The sequence below is a fragment of the Protopterus annectens genome, chromosome 8.part0 (assembly GCF_019279795.1).
Source record: "Protopterus annectens isolate FY-2018-M chromosome 8.part0, PAN1.0, whole genome shotgun sequence".
Classification (NCBI taxonomy): domain Eukaryota; kingdom Metazoa; phylum Chordata; order Ceratodontiformes; family Protopteridae; genus Protopterus; species Protopterus annectens.
Genome location: NC_056741.1, coordinates 549,542,512 through 549,561,872, shown reverse-complemented (window position 1 = coordinate 549,561,872; position 19,361 = coordinate 549,542,512). Strand labels below are relative to the sequence as shown.

Below are 19,361 nucleotides of genomic sequence, written 5' to 3'. Positions count from 1 at the left end.
AAAATGGAAGAAAAAGCCAAATCTATGCAAACTTTCAAAGCTTTTCTACAGGTCCAACCACCATGTTTTAGCAGAAATTGGCCTTCAAAAAACTGGTCCTTTCCAGCCACGGACAAGCCCCAAAGAGGTAGATACAGGCGCACAAGGGGCAGGGGACAATCACAAGGATCATATAGAGGCAGGCAATGGCAAACTCCAGCACCAAGAGGTGGCGAAGACAGTGCACAACAATACAGGAAACAAACCCAATGACTCCCTCCTTTCCATGCCAAGCAAGTCTCAGCTGGCAGCACCCTTGGGAGGAAAGCTGGCATTATTTACAAGAAATTGGCATATTGTCACAACAGACAAATGGATCCTGGACGTTATAAACAGAGGCTACAGATTTCATTTCCACACTCTTCCACAAATGTCAGCCATGCCATACCTGCGACACAATCAAAGGGCAGAGGCACAACTACAAATTTCAAGCTCATAGACATGAGAGCTATTCAAGAGGTACCTACTCACGAACAAGGTCAAGGTTTTATTCCAGACTATTTCTGGTACCAAGGAAAGGAACGGACTGGCGACGCATTTAGGACTTATCCATCCAAAACACATTCTTACTGCACCAAAATTCAAGATGCTCACATTACAGCAGCTTCTTCCCATGCTGGGCAAGGAGTTTTGGCTGGTAACATTGGACCTCAAGGAGGCATACCTGCATGTCCCAATCAGACAAAGCTGCAGAAGATACCTCAGATTTCTTGCAGGTTCAATCCACTATCAATTCTCTGCATTGCCCTTTGGCTTATCTACTGCGCCCAGAGTATTCACGAAATGCCTGGCATCAGTAATTGCCTACTGCAGACTTCAAGGGATACAAATTTACCCTTATTTGGACGACTGCCTGATCCAAGCGGACAACAACCACATACTTCTGGAACATCTGGCTTATGTAACACGGTTACTGCATTCTCTGGGATACACAATCAACAAAGAGAAATCCAGGCTAACACCATCTCAGAAAATAACTTTCCTGGGTGCCAACTTGGACACAAACACCCAGATGGCCTATCTTACGCCAGAAAAACAGGGGCAACTAACGCAGTACTTCAAAATACTAGCAAAATGTACCAGGCTTACTGCAAGGAAAATCCTGCAGGCTCTGGGCTTCATGGCATCTTGCATTCTTTTAATCCCATGTGCAAAGTTGCATATGAGGAAACTTCAATGGTACCTAAAAAACCTATGGTCACAACACAGCCACAGTTTGGAAACAATAATACCAATAATTCCATGTTTGCAAAAGGAATTTCTATGGTGGGCCCAAGCATGTCAAACAAACACAGGTCTTCCATTCTGCAAGCCTCAAGCAAATCAAGTCATCACAACAGACGCCTCAGATTACGCCTGGGGGGGCGCACATGACAGACAGGTGCATTCAGGGCAAATGGTCCCAAAAGGAAAAGCACCTTTACATCAATCAAAAAGAAATGCTAGCAGTGATAAATGCAATTACAGCTTTCAAGGACTTCCTGCATCCAGGACAATTAATGATAAGAACAGACAACACCACAGTAATGTGGTACATAAACAAACAAGGAGGAACACATTCATACCTCCTGTGCAGACTAGCCATGACACTTTGGAACTTGGCTCTGGAATGGCAAATCGAACTTCAAGCACAGTACTTGCCAGGCTTGGAAAACACGCTGGCAGACAATCTAAGCAGAAATATGACAGATCCACACGAATGGAAGTTGCATCCTCAAGTGTTTACAAAGATAATCCAAGCATGGGGGAGGCCAGACATAGATCTCTTTGCCTCCCACAGGAATCATCAATTGGAAAAGTTTTGTTCAAGGACCTTTCATCCAAGGGCCTGGAGAGTGAACGCCCTTTCATTCAGTTGGACAGCATGGACAGTTTACGCTTTCCCACCTCTGCCTCTTCTGCCCAAAGTGCTCTTGAAAGCAAGAGCAGACAGACCGAAGATGATACTGATTGCTCCAGACTGGCCAAGGCAACACTGGTACCCACTCCTGAGGAGCCTAACACATACTCCTCCCTGGTCCCTACCTCTAATGCCTCTTCTGCTGACTCAGCACAGCTACAAAACTCTTCACAGTCAGCTGAAAACACTCAATCTCGCTGCATGGAAAATTCCTTAACACCACAACAGACCCTACTCCCCAAAGAGGTGCAGGATGTCATTTTGGAGGCCAGAAGGCCATCTACTAGAAAGGCTTACTCCAAAATGGAAACGGTTTTGCTCTTGGAATGAGAAAAAGGCCAGGACCCTAGAAAACTGAATTTGCCTCGGTATTACAGTATCTAGCTGAGCTGCTGAACAGTGGACTTTCATTTTCCTCCATAAAAATCCATGCCTCAGCCATTTCTGCAGAATTCAACACGGATCCACCCTTATTCTCTCACCCACTCTTAAGACAGTTCCTCAGAGAGGCTAAGAATATAAGACCACCAAGGAAACAACCAATACCAGCCTGGGATCTTAATTACATTCTAGAAAAATTAACATTGCCTCCCTTTGAACCAGCTGCCTCAACAGATTTGCAATATTTGTCTTGGAAAACAGCTTTCCTTCTGGCCATTACCTCAGCTCGTAGGGTTTCGGAACTACAAGCCCTCATGGCTGTGCAGCCCTTTCTCATCTTCCATCAGGACAGGGTTTCCCTTCGAACCAACCCATCATTTATGCCTAAAGTGGTATCCAGGGTAGCTTTAAATCAAGCCATACACTTACCTACCTTTTACCCCAATCCTCAAAACAAAGGGGAAAGGCTGCTACACTCCTTAGACATCCATAGGCAGCTACGTTATTATTTGGACAGAACAAGGCCCTTCAGGAAATCAGAACAACTTTTTGTGTCCTATGTTGTAGGGGCTCAAGGGAAGCCAGTTACCAAACAGACAATTTCAAAATGGATAGGCCACTGCATACGGTTTTGTTATTCCTATCATGGAAAATCTGTCCCTACAGGTATCAGATCCCACTCCACCAGGGCCACAGCTACCTCTACAGCCTTCCTCAGAGGAGTTCCTACCAAAGATATTTTGGAGGCAGCCACTTGGAGTTCTGTGCATACCTTCACAAAACACTACCACCTGCCTTTATATTCCAGAACTAGAGCAGGCTTTGCCACTGTTGTGTTGCAGGGCATTCTGGCTCATCCCAGTTCCACCTAGTGCCTACCACCCTGTGCGTAGCTTTGGGATTCTACCCATCTGTGATTACTGCAGCTGTATGCACAATGAACATTGTACAGTTTTGTACCTACCATAAATGTAGATGTTCGAGTGCTAATACAGCTGCAGTACAGTTTTCCCTCCCTCCTTCCTCTCTTGGTAAAGGCCTAGGGCCTAACCCCTTTTCATACAACCTGATTGTGGGTTATCCTTCTATGGTATATTTGCTTGCAACTACTGTTTTTGGATTATATTGCATTGCGTGTATATAAATATAATTTATGTATTGCCTTCCTTCTGGGGGCACCTGACATCTGGGGCAAGAAAGACCGAAGAACATGGCGTCGGCTGTGTCTTATATATCCCTGCCTCGCTGACGTCAGGAGAGAAAGCGACAACAACCGACGCCGGACCTAGACTTTGGAATTAGGCCCATCTGTGATTACTGCAGCTGTATTAGCACTCGAACATCTACATTTATGGTAGGTACAAAACTGTACTTTTGCAACTGGGAGTATGTGACTGTGGTTTGTGATGTAAAATGCTTGCAACTAGGATTGTGTTGGTGTGGTTAGTTTTCATTTATATAAATGCATGATTTATTATATATTACGTGATGGCTTAATAAAGATGTTTCTTGTTTAAAAAAAGACAGGAATTGAATAATTTATGTAATGTGGCTTAGGTTATATGATACATAGCAATATATGTCAAATAAAATGTTATGTTGTAGTGTGATTACTTTTATATGAATGTAAATTTACCTATGTAACAAGTGATAATTCAATAAAGATGTTTGAAAAAAGAAAGAATACTGGATCTTAGCTGAGTTTCTAGAAGACTGTACAAGCAGATTGTGGAGTAGCAAACTTCCTCTGACGGTCCCACAGCACAGTTCAAATCAAGACTGACTTACTACATTTGTTTCAACTCAAAATGTTTTAGCTTATTCTTTTTTTTCCAAACAGGATCCAGAGAGAATAACTAGGTTTATGTCATACACAGTAAACCAGCTTGACTTAAACGCAGGATTTTGCATCTTACAGTTAACTGTCTGCGCCTACCCATTTTGAAGCTCTTACTACTGAGTATCTTGACTGCCTTTCTGTAGTTCTCTGCATTTACAGGCAAACAGGTATTTCCTGAGCCAGAAACATTTATTTTATTTCATGAAGTTACTGTGTTCTTTAAGAGAATGAAGTTACAGGTTTGTTTATGCATGATTTTTGTTTGTATTCCATAATACAACAAATGCATGCCTCCTGTCAGTGTAAGTAAGTATATCTTACATATGCCGTTCTACAGTACATTTTTTGCTGTACGTTTTACAATTAACTACAGTTTACAGAAATGAACAGTCTGAACTAAAGAAGAGGAAAGTGTAGTCTCCTCCTCCATCACATCCCAGCTCATACTGTCATTTAACTGCTTTTGCATGCACACACGTCTGTCCTCCAGACCCTCTGAGACCATCTATTTAGCATTAAACAAATACATACCCAAGAAAGTAAATATACTGGTTATTTAAGAAGGAGAGAAAACTGAGATGAGTCACTGTAAGAATAAATTGTGAAGGATGAATTTTGAGTCCTGTAAACAGTAAGGTACTCAAGAAGTGAAGCCTTGAGAGTGCTAATAACTGTAAATCTAATATATGTGTGAAAAGTTAAGAGCTCTAGTAAATTAAGACTAATAAGGTAAGAAAGGAGCCAAAGGTCAAGATGTGCATTGTTGGGTAAAGATTGCTCATCATTTGTCAATTTGCAAACCTCTGTAAAATCGCTGCTATTTTTAATTTTCTGCAGGTACCCCAGAGGAAGTTGCGACAAGCCCCAGATGAAGAAGATACACAAGGACGTAGAGTCCCAGGACACTGGAGTACATGGAGTCCATGGTCCAGGTGTTCCCACCCTTGTGGCACTGGCATAGTGGAACGAAGTAGGACATGTCTGTCACCCTCAGCAGCCAACCCTCAGGAACATGTGTACATGGGGCCAAGCCTTGGTTCACTCCCACAACAAACTCCAGTATCTCCTTATGATCCCTTCAGACAGGAGAGGATGAGCCCTTACACTGGGCATGGTTATGCAGCCCTGCGGCCTTCCTACCCCCTGCATACAGACAGAAATCTAGCTATTCCTTCTGCTATCCCTCCTCCTTCTCTAAACAGATATGTAGGCAACAGGCAATCCCCATTTTACAGATCTGAGGGACCTAACAGGAACAGTCGTCAAGATTCTTTGAGCAGTCAAGATTTGTCACGAGTGCATGGACGTGATCAGGCAGCAGTACAGATACAATCCCATGGAGATGAACATGTGTTCAGACAAGACACCACTGCACTTCACAAGCAGCAAGACATATCCACGCGTGGATCGCTTTCTCTCTATAAACCTTCAGGTGTTGAAGATGTCTTTCCCCATAGCCAAGACAACAGATCTAGCTTGGGCAGTTTGTTCCAGACTTCTCCACTTTCACAGAGGTATCAGTCTGTACATCTTGGGGATGTTTCAGAGCATAGGAACTATTTACAGCATGGAAGTGTTAGGCAAAGCCAGCTACAAGCACACTCTACTCAACAGCCCCATACATTAAAGAGGTAAGTCCTTGTCTGTAGTAATGTATTATATGTACTGAAAACTGTCCTGTGTTAGGGTTATAATCCAGAGAGTACAAGACTTGATGGCATTATCAACATATGAGTAAATGCTTGATGCCTAGTTTCTGGCTAAAAAATGGTCTTTGAACCCACCTCCTGTCTGGTTAAGAAGTTTTCAAACAAAAGTTTCCAAATTTTGTTTGTCATGTGGGTAGATGACTTGAACACAAAAAGATAAGCAAACAAAAACAACAGTGTGATACTTCCCTGTGTAAACAAAAACATACACTCAGATTTTTGGACTTTATGAGCCCTTCTTCAAGAACTGACACTGGTATAGCAAAGGTGAGATTTGCAAAAAACTTGCATTTAACTTTGAGAGTTGCTTGTAAGCAGCACAAGTAACAATGGCTGATGGCACTAAAAAACAGAGCTAAATATATGCAGCTTGCGAATTGGCGCAGGCAATCTGTAATTAATATCTGACTTTGGGTAATCTTCCCAGTTCATGAAGAGTAAGTGATGTCCTTCTTTTCCTGTGTTGCAGTATTCTTGGTGTGGGATTTCCTGCCTTCAGGTGACCTGTACATCAGCTCCTAAACAAAAGCTTCAGCTTGGCTGTTGCAGCTGCGTGGGACGTCACACGTACGGCCATAAACCAGGGACCTTATGTGTGAAGTCTTCACGCACCATCCTCAGAACTTTTCAGCCACAGATGACTTTGCATCGTACGATCGCTCTCCAGACGTCGGATCGACTATAGATAAGTAACTTGTTGGGTTTTTTGCATTTCTAATATTTTACCAATCTTTCGCATTGCTTAGGCTTGGTTGTTGTAGCTCTCAGCTGATGTCAGGTAAAAAGGGAAAGTGTCAATGCGGGTGCCAAATTCCCCATAAGGATGCCCATGACAAATGCGTTTTCTGCTTAGGCCGGGAACACGACAGTAACGCTTGCCCTTTTTGTAAATCCTTTGTGCCTAAGACCTTGCGTAGCCGTCTGGCAGCTTTAAACCTTTACTTAGAAAATCAACGCCTCAAACGGCTGGCTCTCAGGATGGATCCTACTTTGGAGGCCGCCCAAGAACCTCCGCGTAAGAAGGCCAAGATGCATAGGCCTTCATCGCCTGCCACTTCGTACCCGGATGCCCCGCCAACTGCCGATGCAGAAGTGGAGCGTTTGCCGGATGTGTCAGCTCCATCGACCTCCCTTGCGGAGGCTGATGCACAGCTGACATCCAGCACATCCGCAAAGCTTTCTCAGACACCAACGCTTGTCGATGTCGAGGGGGAACCAGATTTGGGGGTTCCTTCGACCAGGATCCAGACCTCGGATACAGATGCGTCCAAACCCTGCTCTAGACCAACTCCATCCAAAAAGAAGCAGAAAACAAAACATATTACACCTGCTTCTGAAGCCCCTCCAGACTGGGAGGCCTTCACCTCCTCTCTTATGCAGGCATTTATGGCCCTTAGGCCTTCTGCCTCACCCAGAACTACATTGCCTCTGCTAAGCCCTAGGCCTACCTCGGCTTCTTCTATTCCCATGGCTTCCCTCCTGGAGGAAGAAGAAGAACATTAATCTACCTACTCTTCCTCAGATTAATCCATTTCTTATGCATCCCAGATTGCTTCTCCCAAGGAATATTACTCTCCTGATAAGGATTCTGTGGAAGGGGATTCTCCACCTGAAGACATTACATTTGGTGAAATCTTCACCAAAATGAAAGACTACTTCAAATGGGATACTTCCCAGATGACAGAAACCCAAAAAAGATACTTTGAACTGATGCAAGTGGAGTCCCCCCTCCCCTTCAGCTGTACCCCCTGTTCTTCCTGCATACTCGGATGCCTTTACTGCAGCCTCTAGAACTCCTGACTCACAGCCTCCTGCACCTAAGCACCCAGACCACTTCTACAAGGTGCCAGAGGAACACAAATTCCTCATAAAGCCACCCTTAGCAGACCCAGCAGTGATTACCACTGCCCCTGATAAATAGTCTAGGTTGCTACCTTTTGCCCATGGATAAAGATAGAAATCCATGGATAGGATAGACAAGAAGGTGTACACTTCCTCCACTTTGGCCTTCAGAGCCATTAACTATCAAACACACATGACCAAGCAAGCCACATCTATGCTGGCTTCAATTCCTGACAGTCCCATTAAAATGGATATCTCCTCCAAATTGTCCTTAGCACTGCAAGTGGCTAGACACTCCATAAGATGCAGCTACGATGCAGCAGAAGCTTCTGCTTGCTCTGCAGCATCATCATCTGTCCTTAGAGGAGATATTTCTGGGTTAGATTACAGAATCTGCCAGAGGACTTCAAGTCCAAAATCTTGGATGCTCCCCTGGATCACAACTTCCTGTTTGGAAAGCAATCTGCAGACCTATTTAAGAATCTGCAAGAAAAAAGCAAAGAGTTACAGGATATTAATCATCTCCTGGTATCCCCTATACCCAAATTTTATAGAAACTACCCATCTAAGACTGCCTTTGTTAGGCGTAACCCGCATTCTGCTGCTTCCTCCTCCAGACCCAGAAGAGGAACTACAAGACATTCCTCATCCAGGCCCACTGGCCCACCTCCGCAGCCTAGACAGCACTTTCAGGACAGGGGAGGTCCCAATAATGCATGACTGCCTTCCTCATCTGCCCCTCTCAGCTCGCCTTACCCACTGTTTCCCCTTCTGGCAGAAAATCACCACAGACCAATGGGTATTAACCATTATCCAAAAAGGATACTTTCTATCCTGGAAACAAATTCCCACCTGGAAAGGCATTCCATTTCCCCCAAAAAACCAATGCCATTTCCTTCTACAAATTCTGTCAGACCTGCAACAACAAGGCACAATAGAGCCTGTTCCCATAGGGCAAGAGGGAAAGGGATTCTACTCCCATCTGTTCCTGGTCCCTCGAAAGGACGGTGTCTGGACACCCATTTTGGATCTCTCCTTCCTAAACCTTTACCTGCAGGTACCATCCTTCAAAATGCTGTCACTTCCCACTCGCTTACACCTCATACCCTCAAAGGCTTTCATGGTCACCTTGGACCTAAAAGATGCTTACCTGCACATTCCCATCAGGGCCTCACACAGACGTTTCCTGTGTTTCTCTGGCCCATCCTCGCACTTCCAATTTACGGCCTTGCCCTTTGGCTTATCCACTGCCCCAAGAGTGTTTACAAAGTGTCTTGCTCCATCCGTTGCCTTCTGCAGGACCCTAGAAATCCATATTTACCCATATCTGGACGACATCCTTATCCTATCACAGTCAGAAGATTCCTTCTTAAGACATCTATACTTCACTATGTCCCTACTACAAAGTCTAGGGTTCACCCCAAACCTCAAGAAATCCTCCCTGAACCCGGACAAGGACTATATATTCCTAGGTTGCAGAATCAATACAGAACGAATGAAAGTCTTTCTTCCACAGGACAATGTTCTGTCTCTTACTTCCCACTTCCAGGAAGTTTTGCTCTTCCAGACATTCACTGCAAGGCACTTCCTTCGACTCCTGGGATTGATGGCAGCAACCATTCCCATGCTACCATTGGCCAGAATGCATATGCGAAAACTGCAATGGTACCTCAAAAATATATGGTCACAACACCAGAATCACTTGGAACAAGTTATTCCCCTTCTTCCCTGTTTAAAGAAGGAAATAATTTGGTGGATCCAACAAGTACAACTAAACCCGGGCCTTCCATTGCAGCCCCCTCAACCCACACAGATGCCTCAGACTCAGGTTGGGGAGCCACCTTGCACTCTTACAGAGTCCAAGCCCAGTGTCAACCTCCCATAAAAACCAAACACATCAATGTAAAGGAGATGACAGCAGTTCTTTTAGCGCTACAGACTTTCCTACCCCTACTGCTACCAGGTCCTCTTCTGATAGTGACGGACAATACCACTGTAATGTGGTACATCAACAAACAGGGAGGTACCAAGGCATACCAATTGTGCAGGCTAGCCCTACTAATTTGGGACCTAGCATCCCAGCACAACCCATCCCTGCAAGCCAACAACATCCCTTCGCAGGACAACAAGCAAGCAGACCTCCTGAGCAGAACATGCTCTCCAGAACACGAATGGATGCTGGACAGGACATAGTCCACCGGTGGGGCACTCCACAAATAGACCTGTTTGCCTCCCCCCCACAACAGGCAGCTGCAGACCTTCTGCATAAAGACTTACTCCCCCCAAGCCTGGAGAGTAGACACCTTCAGTTTTACGTAGGAGGGGAAGTTCTTGTACACCTTCCCCCCCTTCCCTCTGATTCAGAAAGTCCTTCTGAAAATCAGGAAGGACAAACCAAATATTGTGCTAGTGACTCCTTACTGGCCAAGGCAGCACTGTTTCCCTCTTCTGTAGAATTTAGCCAAGGGCAATCACTACAAGTTACCCCACAAGGTGGACCTTCTGACACAAGACAAAGGAACTCTCCTACACCCACACTTGCAAATGCTATCCCTGACTCTGTGGGTGATAAATTACTAACCCCATTCAGTCACCACTATTCAGAGGACGTGCTATCAGTCCTGAGGGAGGCCAGGAAATCCACTACTAGAAAATCATACCTTGCTAAATGGGAAAGATTTACTCAGTGGTGTCTGGGGCAGGAAAGGGACCCTTACAAGGCTGACACCCCCCCCAGTCCTCTCATATATGTGTCAACTTATAAAGGGTGGACTTTCCTATTCATTAGTGAAAGTGCAACTCTCCGCATTATCAGCCTGCTTACCTCTAGATCCTCCATTGTTAGCCAGGCTACATGTGAAACTCTTCCTTAAAGGGGTCTTACACATCAGACCACCTAAGAAGCCTATTCCTCCTCCATGGGACCTGAACTTCATCCTGGAAAACTAACCCAGCCCCCCTTCGAACCGGCTAATACTGCCTCTCTACAGTTTTGTACCTGGAAAACAGTACTGTTAGTGGCTATTACCTCTGCCAGAAGGGTTTCCGAGCTACAAGCCTTAATGACATGCTCACCTTGCACCATTTTTCATAGGGACAGGGTCACTCTGAGAACTATAACCCTTCTTTCATGCCCAAGGTAGTCAATGACTTTTGTCTAAATCAATCCATTCACCTACCCAATTTTCCCCTCTCCCACTAACCAAGGAGAGAGGATATTCCACTCCTTAGATGTCCACAGGCAACTGAGATTTTACCTGGACAAGACTAAAGACCTTAGGAAATCCAAACAACTCTTTGTATCTTTCCACCCCAGGGCATTGGGCAAGGCAGTCACCAAACAGACCATTGCATCCTTGATTAGAAAGGCAATCATTTTCTGCTACTCATACCATGGAAAACCCCCTCCAGTTGGGGTTAAAGTACACTCCACAAGAGCAGTGGCCACTTCCAAAGCCTTCCAAAAAGGCATGGACACAGCTTCCATTATGGAAGCAGCTACATGGTCCACTATGCACATCATCTTCTGCATCCACCACCCTTTCATCAAACTAAGCTGTGGTACTCTCCCACACCAAGAATACTGCAACATAGGAATAGAAGGACATAGAATAGTTGTGTAAAATCTTATCATAACCATAGATATCCTTCTCTTCCATGTTGCAGTATTCCTTCCCACCCATCATTCCCCCTCTCAGACTCTACCAGTCTAATTGTTCCCTGATGCCTCTCTCCATTACAGAACAGACCCAGGGCATTATACATGTCACCTTTGGCAGTCTGTCCTGCTTGGGCCATCTACTTTGCCTGCTTAGCTTCAGGTTCTGAGGATGGTGCATGCAGATATCACACACAAGTTCCCTGGTTTATGGCCCTATGTGTGACGTCCCACACAGCTGCAACAGTCAAGCTAAAGCTTTTGTATAGGAGCCAACGTACGGGTCGCCTGAAGGCAGGAAATCCCACTCCAAGAATACTGCAACATGGAAGAGAAGGACATCTATGCTTATGGTAAGATTTTACACAACTATTCTTTCCTGATCCTGAATGCTGCGCTGCTGCTAAGGCTCAGCATTGCATGCCAAGACTATTAGAGGACAGAGGACACTTTTCTGCATCTAGTACATGAGTAACAAACTCTGTAACCACTCTGTGCAAATTACTGCTCACAACAATTTTTTAAAGTGTAATGTTACAATGTTTATTGATAACAGACTCTAAAACCTTAAAGGACTACTGTGGGCTGATGATGAAAAACATTTTTTTTTAATCTTGCTATGAATTACAGCACCTCCCAAAACTGCCTGTGGCAAAATAAGTACTAATTCCTAATTTTATTTATTTATTTATTTATTTATTTATTTATTTATTTAAGTCCTTGTCTGCCTTTATGGGGGCAAACATCCTGATTCCTTTTGAAGGCAAAATGGTCCCATAATTCATCATGAGAGCACAGTTTGTGAAAATAAGTAGCCCTACCATTTCGTTTGTCAGACGGTCCCATAATTCATCATGAGAGCACAGTTTGTGAAAATAAGTAGCCCTACCATTTCGTTTGTCAGACGACACTTCCATTCACTTAGAATGGGGACACATTTTATTTTTATTTTATTTTTATTTTACATTTGTTGACCAGGATAGTCCGACTGGATGCATGTACAATGTCCTTCATGGATGCATCTGCAGTCATAACAAGTGGGTTGTCCTGTCGTCAGGCAGCCCTTCAGTCGGCCGGATTCCAAAGTCCGGGTCCGGCTTCGGCTGATGTCGCACTCCACCCGACGTCATCTCTGTTGGTCTTCGGGTATAAAGGCATCAGCCGACGCCATTTTCCTCAGTCTTTCTTGCCGCGTGGCCAAGCAGAAGCTGTTCGCAAGTGCCGGTCGGTCGGATCCAGAGATTACTTCTACCGAATACTCGAAGACTTCTAAAGCTAAGTACCCCGTTGGGGACTCTTTCTTGCCTCAGCCGATGTCAGAAAAAGTTAACAATTGTTTAAACTGTGGGAAACAAATACCTCATAAAGATTTCCACTCTTACTGTCTGCCTTGTTTAGGCCCAGCCCACGACGTAGCAGCCTGTTCGGCCTGTGCTTCCTTCAACCGACGAACGCTTAGGCGCCGGGTCGGAGTTTGCAGAACAGTTTTTCGGTTCTGATTTTGCGTACATTATGCCGCCGGATCCTCCGACTACCCAATCTAGCAAAACGCAAAGATAAAGACCGACACTCGCGGTCCGCGGTTTCGGCCGAAACCATGGTCAGGCAAACGCGAGTGTCTCGGTTTCGGCGAAACCGAGAAAACTGAACAAAGTACAGCTGAACCTATTCCTACAACTGAGGCCCCTGCTACAACTCTTGAAACGACTTCAGAAATTTTACCCACTACGGTGGTTGACTTATCAGACACCATCCCTTGGATGTTTCTACCCCAGCACGTGGTGCTGCTAGGCCTCCAGCAGCCATGTCCATTAAGGCCTTCGCCAGGGCTAAAGCAGCCAAGACTACTAAAACAGTGCCTGTTAAACCACCCACATCCAGGCCCTCTTCTAGTTCTCAAATGCTTACTTTGGCAGAAGATTTAATTTCTTTAATTAGAGGATCTCAATCTCACCCAGACAGGGCCTCTCAGCCCCCAGAGAAGAGACCTAGGGCAGAGCCCCCCGAGCCAGTGTCCTCTGATGATTCTGCTGATGAATCAGACATAACTGACCAGCCAGAGGCTCCCTTCTCCAATTTTGAAGATTCTGATGCTGAAGAATCCATCCCAGCTGCTTCTCCTCCAGAAGAATTCTCCTTTGGGGAAACCCTGCATGCCATGCGAGAACAGTTCCAATGGCAGCAACAGGATTTTTCAGACTCCAGAAAAAGACTTAGGACTTTTCTGCACCTCCCACAGCACAGGCCCTTAGCTATACCCCCTGTTCTCTCTGTGGTGGATGATGCCTTCAATGATGTTTGCTCCACTCCAGATTCTTTACCCCCAGCCCCTGCCAAACCAGACAGATTTTACAGGGTGCCAGATACTCATCACCACCTTTACAAGGCTCCACTTGCAGACCCAGAAACTATATCCCAGGGCCCCAAGGCAGTAGCCGACCATAGCTAAAAACCCTATTCCTTCTGAAAGGGAAGCAAGGTCATTAGACAGATGGGGTAAAAAGGTCTACACTTCAGCTACTCTCTCAGCTAGAGCTTTAAACTGTCAGTTTCACATGATACAATACCAAGAGTTTATGCTGGATCAGTTAACTAAAAAACTAACCACTGATGAATCTCTTGATAAGAAATATGTATTAGAGATGATAAATAACATACAACAGGTTAGCAACCATTCCCTAAAATGTGGCTATGATGCACTGGAGGCTTCATTTAGATCAGCCATGACAGGCACAGTGATAAGAAGGCATGCATGGCTAAAGGAACAAGCTTTACCGGATCATGTTAAAGCTAAGTTGCTAGATGCTCCTATGGACAAGACAAGTTTGTTTGGTACATCTGCCCAGCAGGTTATGAAGAAAATGGAAGAAAAGGCAAAATCTGTTCAAACTGTTAAAGATTTCTTGCAGGTTCAACCCCCAAGGTTTAGCAGGAACTGGCCTGCCAAAATTGGTCCTTTCCTGACTCCACAAAATTTCAAAGGGGCAGGAATAGACGTTCCAGAGGCAGAAACCAATCCAGAGGAGGTGCCTACAGAGGAAGACAGTGGCAAGGTAACAACAGAGGCACAGACACAGCCACTGCCACTACATCAACACAACCACAGTGACTTAACCCTAAATCCGCCTACCAGGGAACAAATAGCAGCTCCTCTAGGCGGAAAGTTAACCTTATTTTCAAAGAACTGGCACTACATAACAAAGGACAAGTGGATTTTACAAACCATAGATCAAGGTTACCGGTTTCACTTCCACACTTTTCCAGTCAAAAGAGGAATGCCAAATCTACCTCCAAATCAAAAAATAGAGGCTCTACGCCAGATAATCGAGTTAGCAAACATGAGAGCTGTGGAAAGAGTGCCAACAGCAGAGCAAGGAAAGGAGTTCTACTCCAGACTATTCCTAGTTCCAAGAAAGGAAAAAAGTTGGAGACCAATTCTCGACCTGTCCACCTTAAATACATACATTATTGTCCCAAAATTCAAAATGCTGACCCTACAGCAACTTCTTCCCATGCTGGGCAAGGAGTCTTGGCTGGTAACTCTAGATCTCAAGGAGGCATACCTGCACGTCCCCATTCGACCAATCTGCAGAAGATACCTCAGATTTCTTGCAGGATCAGAGCACTATCAATTCTCAGCATTGCCTTTTGGCTTATCTACTGCGCCCAGAGTATTCACAAAATGCCTGGCATCAGTAATCGCCCATTGCAGACTTCAGGGAATTCAAATTTACCCATACCTGGACGACTGCCTGCTACAAGGGGACAACAAAAGCAAGCTGACAACAGATTTACAAAGGGTCATTTACTTGCTACAAGCACTGGGATACACAGTCAATTTACAAAAGTCAAGGCTGATACCATCCCAAACAAGGACGTTCTTGGCTGAATTGGACACCGTAAAACAAATCCCATTCCTGACTACAGCAAAACAAAAAGAACTCCCTCTATACTTCTTGGCACTAACAAAACTAAACAAGTTAACAGCAAGAAAAGTACTGCAGGCCTTGGGCTTCATGGCATCATGCATAATCTTGGTTCCATTTGCCAGACTACATATGAGAAAACTACAGTGGTACCTAAAGAATTTATGGTCCCAACACAGACACAGTCTAGAAACAGAAATCCCACTAATTCCATGCTTAAAACAGGAGTTCCTATGGTGGGCTCAGGCATGCCAGTCAAACCCAGGCCTACCCTTTCGCAGATGTCAAGCAAGCCAGACCATCACAACAGACGCTTCAGACCTAGGATGGGGGGCCCACATGCTGGACAAATGCGTGCAAGGATTGTGGACACAGGAGCAACTTCAACTGCACATCAACCTAAAAGAAATGCTGGCAGTAAAACTGGCAATCCAAAAGTTCAAACCATTTCTCAAAGAGGGCCAGTTGATGATAAGGACAGACAACACCACAGTCATGTGGTACATCAACAAACAGGGAGGCACTCATTCATACCCCCTATGCAGAATGACCTTGGAGCTGTGGACCCTGGTACTCAGCTACAACATCCAGTTACAGGCAATATTTGTACCAGGGAAAGACAATACCCTAGCAGACATATTAAGCAGAACCACTTCGGATGCCCACGAATGGAAGCTTCACCGGACATCTTCAAGACCATCTCAAAGAAATGGGAATGCCACAGATAGACCTATGCGCATCACTTCGGACTCACCAGCTCAAAAAATTCTGGACAACGACATTCCACCCATTAGGATGGAAAGTGGATTCTCTCCTTCAACTGGAAAGGCCTAACAGCATATGCATTCCGCCTCTTCCTTTGATACACAAGGCACTACTGAAAATCAAGGAAGAACGCCCAAGGATAATCCTGATAGCTCCAAACTGGCCAAGACAACACTGGTACCCACTACTGAGGAGCATGTCTCGAACAATATGTGGACAATTCCCTGATGCCTTTGATGTTAACGCAGAACAGCTACAGCATCATACATCCAAACCTAAAACCTTGCAACTGACTGCATGGAACATCACATAACAGCAGCTATTCCAGAACTTTCCCAAAGAGTTAAAGACATTATTCTTGAAGCACGCAGACCTTCAACAAGAAGGAACTATGCTGGAAAATGGAAAAGGTTTGTCATCTGAGTACGGAAAGAGGAAAAGATGTGTCAAACATAGATATGCCTAACATTCTGGAGTATCTGGCCGAACTTCTTCATTCAGGCCTGTCCTACTCCTCCATCAAGATACATGCATCAGCTATTTCAGCAGAATACAGCTTTGATACACCTGTTTTTTCGCACCCTTTGCTCAGGCAATTCCTCAGAGGAATCAAGAATGTAAAACCTCCAAGGAAACCACCATTACCAACTTGGGATTTAAACTTTGTGCTAGAAAAGTTGACACTAGCACCCTTTGAACCAGCAGCAACAGCAGACCTACAACACCTGTCATGGAAAACTGCTTTCCTACTGGCAATTACTTCAGCAAGGAGGGTTTCAGAACTACATGCATTAATGGCAGTACAACCCTTCCTAATCTTCCACCAAGATAGAGTGTCCATGAGGACTAATCCTACATTTATGCCTAAGGTGGTATCCAGAGTGTCTTTAAACCAGGCAATCCACCTACCTACTTTCTTTCCCAACCCACAAAACAGAGGGGAAAGAATACTGCATACCTTGGATGTACATAGACAGCTACGCTACTACTTGGACAGAACAAAAAATAGCAGAAAGACTGACCAACTTTTTGTAGCCTATGCAACAGGAAGGGAAGGAAAAGCTATTTCCAAACAGGCAATCTCCAAATGGATAGGAAATTGCATACGATTCTGTTACTCCTTCCATGGAAAACCAATTCCACAGAACATAAGACCTCATTCTACAAGGGCAACAGCCACTACCACAGCCTTCTTACGAGGAGTGGCAACCAAAGACATTATTGAGGCGGCTACTTGGACCTCCGTGCATACATTTGCCAAGCATTATAATTTGCCTCTATATTCCAGATCCCGAGCAGGGTTTGCCACTGCTGTACTGCAAGGGATCCTAAACACACCATAATCTACTTTTATCCTCCTCCCTAGTTGGCTATGGTATTCTACCCACTTGTTATGACTGCAGATGCATCCATGAAGGACATAGTACAGTTTTGTACCTACCATAAATGTAGATGTCCGAACTGGATAGCATCTGCAGTCAGGATTACCCTCCCTCCATCCCTCTGTGGTACTCCTAGGGTGTTTACCCTTCTAATAGCTAGCTGTTGGGGAGTCTTTATGGTGTATTTGTTTGTGTATATGTACATACATGCTTATTGTTGTGTTTACCTCTATCTATTTGGAAACATTGGCATCTATCCAAATTTTAGCCTGCAAGAGGGCTACTGGCATCTGGGGCAAGAAACACTGAGGAAAATGGCGTCGGCTGATGCCTTTATACCCGAAGACCAACAGAGATGACGTCGGGTGGAGTGCGACATCAGCCGAAGCCGGACCCGGACTTTGGAATCCGGCCGACTGAAGGGCTGCCTGACGACAGGACAACCCACTTGTTATGACTGCAGATGCTATCCAGTTCGGACATCTACATTTATGGTAGGTACAAAACTGTACTTTTTCAGAGGTGGTCCGGGGAGAAAAGCTCCAAGGGTAATCAGATACAGCATTACATAATACCAGCATTACATATTACAAACAGACTATTTACAGAGATTACATAAGTAAGCAAGTTAAACAAGTTCCACAGGTTAGAGTTAATCCTGAGCGCAAGTCAGGATTAAATTAAATTACACAGTAAACTGGTTAACAGATTTTTACACATTCTAGAGAGAGTTAGCCAGGCTTGATACATTGACATAGCCAGTTAAGTGACAAATGTTGTTTGAGTCTAGTTTTAAATTGACCTAAGGTGGAAAGTAAGGTAATATCAGCTGGAAGAGAGTTCCAGGATCTACTTACAGAGTTTGCAAAGAGAGAGTCACCGGCTGTGTTATTAATTTTGCTAGTCTGAATTAGTAGTTTGTTAGAGGATCGAAGCAGTCTAGGATTGTTATAGGGGGTGATAATATTTTTAAGTGCAGGAGTATTGTCCGGATTATAGAGGATTTTATAGGCCATAATCCGTTGGTTATACTGGATTAGGCTGGGTAGTTCAAGCCACCCAAGCTGATTTAGATTGATGCAATGATGTGTCCTAAAAGGCAGCCCAGTGGCAAACCTGGCAATGTGGTTGTAGCAAATTGAGAGTTTGTTACGGACAGTCTTGTTTAAATTCGAGAGTAGAGGGGATGCATACAGAAGGGTTGAAAGAAGGTGAGAGCGAGCTATGGCAATTTTAGCTGGAGGGGTTAGGAAGGCTTTTATTCTGTACAGTGACCCTAGTTTTTTATTGATGGTTTTGATAGTTTGGTTAACACATAGGTCGAATTTTAGATTATTGTCTGTGATGACACCTAATAGTTTTGTAGAGGGGTCAGGGGAGATTATTGTGCCATCATTTGAATTATGGTAAAGGTGAAAGCGGTAGACCTACATGTTGGTGAAAATAACAGCATTTTAGTTTTTTTGGGATTTAGGATCAGACGATGTTCAGAAAGCCAGTTTTCTATTGTATTAAAGGTGGTCTGGGTAGCTGACCATAACTCTACTGGAGATGTGGCTGAGCAAATCAGAGTAGAGTCATCAGCATATTGGATACAGCTGACTTTTGGGATGACAGTATAAAGGTCGTTAATGAAGATGGAGAACAGCAAGGGCCCTAGTATAGAGCCTTGTGGTACTCCAAGGGTGTTTGGTAGAAGGTTAGAGAGTTTGTTCTACCAGAGGACAGCCTACTGTCGACCATTCAGGTAGGATTGAAACCATTGAAGGGCTCTAGTATCTAGACAGAATGTTTGCAGGGTGTGGATTAAAAGTTGATGATCAACCATATTGAATGCCTTGGAAAGATCAAAGAAGAGGGCTGAGGATATATAACTATTGTTGTTATTATGGTTTATAGTGTTGGTAAAGGCTAGGAGG

The 19,361-nt window shown here is 44.5% G+C and overlaps 1 protein-coding gene across 1 annotated transcript in view; it reads left to right on the top strand.

Annotated features, from left to right (window-relative positions):
* The window catches only part of LOC122808922 (thrombospondin type-1 domain-containing protein 4-like), a 2,399,573-nt gene that overhangs the window by 699,187 nt on the left and 1,681,025 nt on the right, over window positions 1–19,361 (top strand). The window contains exon 4 of the mRNA XM_044080057.1: window positions 4,998–5,791. Coding sequence (XP_043935992.1) covers window positions 4,998–5,791 — 794 coding nt within the window. The remainder of the gene's footprint in view (window positions 1–4,997; window positions 5,792–19,361) is intronic.